Source organism: Equus quagga, chromosome 10, assembly GCF_021613505.1.
Source record: "Equus quagga isolate Etosha38 chromosome 10, UCLA_HA_Equagga_1.0, whole genome shotgun sequence".
In the NCBI taxonomy this organism is placed as follows: domain Eukaryota; kingdom Metazoa; phylum Chordata; class Mammalia; order Perissodactyla; family Equidae; genus Equus; species Equus quagga.
In genome coordinates, this window is record NC_060276.1 from 17,532,516 (window position 1) to 17,538,234 (window position 5,719).

The following is a 5,719-nucleotide window of genomic DNA, read 5'->3' on the forward strand; positions in this document are numbered from 1 at the left end:
CTCACTTTCTTATTCATTTATTGTGGTTGCCCGGTGGGGTCATTCTATGACAGGAGGATTAGCATATTATATGCATACACTTGAGACACACTGTTCATTATGCTCTTTGGCTATGTGTTGAAAGTCAAACATTTAATGATTTCAGTTGAAGTAGGGCAATTAATCAGAATGGAATCTAGTATTGCAGTGGAAAGGAGATTTAGGGTATGGGAGTAGAGTATGAGTTCTGTCCAAGCATTTTTCTGATAACCTAAATAAGTTTTCTTGATGTTTTCCAGTAGCACCCTTGCCTTGGTTGCCTCATTCAACCATGGACAGCTCTTGAAGGGTATTGGGTTTATCACTAAAGAGCTGGATATCTAGAACCGGAAGAGGCTCTGGAATAAAACCAACATTAGAAACAGGATCATTCTGTATAGAGAACTAAAGAACCATTTCTTTGGTGTTGTCTCTACAGGTGAACTTGCAAAACAAAGCGAAACTTCAAGATTGTCAATAATTCGTGTATTTTATTTGTAAAGAAAGCATGGCTCCTCTAATTGTACATGGCTTTGCCCAAATATGGAGTGGGAATATTAGGATGTCTAAGACGAAAGAAGCATACATTCGAACAGTGGAAGAGAAGAAGAAAGTTATTCTGGTGGTCTCTTTTAACACTGGAGAATATACAACTTTTCAGCTAGTTAATATTAAAAATGTGGTCTTTAGATCCTATGGAGAAAACGAAAATCAGCTGAATTTAATTTTCCAAAATGATGACTTCTTATTTATTGAAAAATTATCCTTGAGAGATGGTAAAGAGTTGAAGATGTTCCTGGAGAGTTTCCGTAAAAATAATCAACTACCCATGAGACCTGATAGGGTTGGGGGTGTCTTTGCTAGCAGGACAATACAGAAGGAAATTAACAAAACTTCATTTCACAAAGTGTGTAAGAAGTCAAGTAGTGGATCTTATGAGACAGGAGAAGGAACTGGAATACCTGACCTCCAGAAGATGCCTTTGTTTACATCAAAATTACCAACACGTACCTGCGAAGAGTTATTAGAAAATCGATGTGAGAAAGGGAAAAGGAAACTATCGTCTGCTTCAGAGACGAATGAGGACATCCCAAAACAGAGTAACTCCATCAGAAACAAGAAATCCAAGACAAGTCTCTTGAGGTATGTAAGCCACAATGAGAAGAAAAAATTGAGGTTAAAAGAGTCGCGAGAGAATAAGAAATGTGGATTTTCACTCAAGAGCAATTTCACTGGAAACCCCTACATAGATGGCACTAGTCTTCCCCGAATTCTGTATCAGAAAATGTATTTGGCATTTCTTTTGGAACCAAAGTATAGTGAGGATGAGCCAGAGTGGCAGAAACTCAAGATGAGCTTCGAAATTTACCCAAAAAAAGTATGGGAAGGCCTTCCCAATTTGGGAAACACCTGTTACATGAATGCAGTTTTACAGTCCCTATTTTCGATTCCATCATTTGCTGATGATTTGCTCAATCAGGGTTTCCCATGGAGTAAAATTCCCCTTGATGTTCTTAGCATGTGCTTGGCACAGCTGCTTGTTTTGAAAGATATTTATAACATAAAAATCAAGGAGAAGTTACTTATGAGTATTAAAAAGATCATTTCGGCAGTTGCAAAGATATTCTCTGGCAACATACAGAATGATGCTCATGAGTTTTTAGGTCACTGTTTAGATCAGATGAAAGAGAACATAGGAAGAATAAACACTATTTGGAAGGCTAGAATTGAATCTGAGGAAGAAAACTCACCTCAACAGGTTTTTGCTAGCAGTGCTGCCACCGAAGTGCTCGTTTGTCCTGTCGTCACGAATTTTGAGTTCGAGTTGCTGCGCTCTATTATTTGTAAAGCCTGTGGTAGAGTTGTTCTCAGGACAGAAGTGAATAATTATCTCTCTGTCAACCTTCCCCAGGGACCAAAAGCAGTTCCTTCATCTATTCAATCTACTTTTGATCTTTTCTTTGGAGTGGAAGAGCTTGAGTATAAATGTGAGAAGTGTGAGCACAGGAGATCTGTTGCAGTGCACAAATTCAGTAGGCTACCCAGGGTCCTTATTATTCATCTGAAACGCTATAGCTTTAATGAGTTTTGCTCATTAAGGAAGGATGACAAGGAAATCATTATTTCCAAATATTTGAAATTGTCTTCTCATTGCAATGAAAGTACCAAACCACCTCTTCCCTTGAACAAGAATGCACATATTAGGGATCTCCAAATCTTAAAAATCTTTCAAAAGATACATTCTGAAGCCATCAGTTCATTGACAGCTTCAACGAAGTTGACCTTGGAATCCAAGTCTTCCCTGACTCCACATGCTGGATCAGGCAAAGAGTCTGAATCACAAAAATACCAAATTCTCAATAAAGGAACAAGCAGAGAACAGCAGCAAAAAGACCTGGGAAAATATTCTAAACTGAATATAATAGAGTCCAAATTGTTAAACTCGGGGCATGGAACAATCATTGAAAAAGAGCTGTTAGCAGCTAGCTTAATGATGGGTCTGGAAGACACCTCCTTTTCTCTGACCCATGAAGGGGAAGGTAAATCTCACAGTGGTCCAGATACACGTGTTCATCCTCAGGAAGTGCTTGAACATCTTAAACTAAAGAAATATGAGAAAACCCGTATGTTTGTAGATTTTGAGAGTGCCACCGAGACTACTAAAGATTTTTCTGAAGATAAAAAAGCCAGAATTCCAGAAGGATACCCAAAAGTGGCTAAACAGATCCAGCAGTGTAAAAGGATGAGAATCTATGAACAAGCCCTTCGGCAGGCACTGCTTGAAAGCCTTCCAGAGCCAGATGCCCAGTGGCACACGGAGAAGCTTAGAAGACCTACAGAAGTAACTCTCCAGGAGGCCAATGTGAGTTCCCTAGGTGCATTGGGTTCCAATAAAAACCCTGGAAACAAAGACGTTTTAGATAAGGAGAAGACAGAAACCAAAGCCAAGAAACCAAAAAGAAATGCCGAGATCAGAGACAGACATGCCTATCAACTCATTGGTGTGGTCAGCCATCTCGGGCAGACCCCAGATTCAGGCCATTATATCAGCGATGCCTATGACTTTGAGAGACAAGTCTGGTTCACTTACAATGATCTGCAGGTATCAAGTATCCAAGAGGCTCTGATGCAGGAGGCTAGGCTTTGCACAGGGTACATCTTCTTTTACATGCACAATGAGATCTTTGAAGAGCTGTTGGGAAGGGAAGAGAAGTTCCGGTCTAGTAACGCAAAGGCAGGGGAGACCCCTCAGGGGGAATAAGAAGAACAGACTCCTGGCTGCACAGATCTGCTTGACTGCCTCACTGGCTACCACTTCCTCCATGGAAGGATAACTTCCATCTAGCCAATGATGAAGAGGCAGTTAGCATCCGGGGGCAAAGTTCAAGCAGAAACACTTATGGAGAAATCTCCATTCTAACCCTGATACAGATACCTCAATCCCATAGTCCCAGCTGATAAGCATTAATTTTCCCCTATTAGGCTATCATTGTGCTTTCCTTATTCTAATGCAGTGGCTTTTAAGTGCAGCATCAGGAGTATGGAGGAACTTGTTAGGAATAAAAAAATTCTTAGATCACAGACCTACAATTCAGAAACTCTGGACGGGGCGCAGCAACTTGATGGAGATTCTGATGCTTGAAAAGGTCAGAGAGCCACGACTAGTATATAGAGTATTTTGGTGTATTTTGCTGTTGTACATTTGAATTGTTTATATTATGTAAAGGGATTTGATTGCATTTTTTGCTGCTTATATTCATGGATGCCTTTCCTTTGTAAACTTATTCAAGTCAAATCACACACACACAAAATCACTCTTCTGCTGATCATACTCGGCAATTTGATGGAAAAAAATAATTTCTGGAGTCCTAGCCCAAGAAAGAAAAAAAACCACAGCCATTTGCTGAGGTCCTGGCAATAAAAAATGGTTGCTGGGGTCCTGCCAATAAACAGTAAATGAAGCTAGTAACTCATGAATCCTCTTGGGCGTATAGAGACGAGACTAAATGCTGGGTCAAATCTCCAAATTGTTTGCCATACTCTCTCTTTTCCTTAGTGCCAAAGGAGCATATACCCTCAAGCTTAAACCTTGAGAATGGAATTGATTTGCCTTCAAGAAATTGACCTATTTTCCCTGTTCACGTGCCACAAGCTGTTCCTGGTGATCTGAGCCCACTGTGCCATTTTGATCTTCTCAGAGGGACACTGGCATTGTCTCAAAGGAACATTGATTACCAGAACTTTATCTGAAGCCGTGAACAATCTTTTGCATTCAGCATTACAAGACTAATTCCAGATTTCTTTTATTTTTCTGTGCCTTACAGCATAGTAGTAAACAATACATACTTTAAAGTGGACTTGTACAATTTGAAAGTCATACTTGTTATTGATTTGATACAGTGTCAAAAAAACTTGCACCTGGATGTGATCTCCTTCTGGGTAAAAGTCTCCTGGTTCCTAGATGTATTTTGTAGGGACTCAGTATTATTCAGGAATTTAGTAATTCTGATGGTAAGCACATGCCGTCTCTGTAATGTAGCCTCTTCCTGCCTTCGAGGCAGTGAATCTGTAACGTGTTGTACCTTTGTTATAAACAAATGACTTGTACTAAGAGGCTTTCTCCCATCACAGAGAGGGATTGAATTTTTGGTCCCACCTTTGCAAATATGGGTGTTCCCCCTTGTTTATGGGGTATGGTCTTAGTACAGCTGTATTAATCCAAGAGCTTATTGATGCTCTTAATCCCAGAGGCCTTTAAAGGGGTAAACCGAGATTTAGTAGTGTGGGAAGTTAGAAAATCCCCTCTAAGGGGAAAAGCAGACTGCCAAGTTTGGGAATTATATTTAGAAAACAGTGCATCTAGAAGGAGGTCTGAATGGGACCTGAAGATTGCTAAGGGAGATAGTGGGGGGTTTCCTAGATTGAATTAATCACTCTCATGGAAGAAAGTGTTGCACACACAATAATGAGAGATTTGTTTAACTTTTGTAGTACTTCAGCCGCTGGAGAGATTGGAGGATAAGGCTGGAGTGACATTTAGAGGACTGGAATGACAATTTGCTTTCCCAATTTCAGCCTCTTGTCTTCTCTAGAGTAGTTAAATCTAAGTCCAGTTACACGGGCATCGAAGCAAGAGTTTTATTAAGAGTGTGGGAAAAGTTATTTTGTTTTGAAAGGAGAACGAGGATGCCGGTAGTTTTAAAACATTTAAAAATTTTGAGTGTGACTTATAGAGTATTATACATCCTGAGTATGCTGCTCTTCAGCATGTAGCACTTCCAAATACAGGGCAAATCAAAAGGTGAAGAAGGTGTTTGGGGTATCCTGGACGGAGGATCTGTCCTCCTGAACAGATGGGTGGGGTGGAATTGATCATTGCCCTGTCAGAAGGAATTCTGAGTGCATAATGAGTAGCTGTATACCATCTACCCTGTTATATTGTTATTTCAAATTAAAGATTAAAAGAATTTTTCAGTGACTCAGTGGCTGTTATTTATTATGGATTTTAATTGGCTCTCTAATTTACAGATCAGGTTTCCAGGTAATCCATGGATATGAAAACTTTCTTTGACACTCAGTGTATTAGTTTTCTATTGCTTTCGTAACAAATTACCACAAACTTAATGGCTTAAAACAACACAAATTTATTATCTTATAGTTCTGGAGGTCAGGAGTCTGAGATGGGTATCACTGGGCTAAA

The 5,719-nt window shown here is 39.7% G+C and overlaps 1 protein-coding gene across 1 annotated transcript; it reads left to right on the forward strand.

Moving 5' to 3' along the window:
* The first annotated feature begins 526 nt into the window (after positions 1–526).
* On the forward strand, positions 527–3,441 carry USP26 (ubiquitin specific peptidase 26). Its single transcript, XM_046672827.1, has one exon. It carries the CDS (start codon positions 527–529, stop codon positions 3,278–3,280), a length of 2,754 nt encoding a protein of 917 aa, XP_046528783.1. The 3' UTR covers positions 3,281–3,441.
* The last annotated feature ends 2,278 nt before the right edge of the window (positions 3,442–5,719 follow it).

What these genes read in the sequence shown, in the direction of transcription:
- USP26 (XM_046672827.1), top strand. Translation starts at nt 527, where the DNA reads ATGGCTCCTCTAATTGTACATGGCTTTGCCCAAATATGGAGTGGGAAT.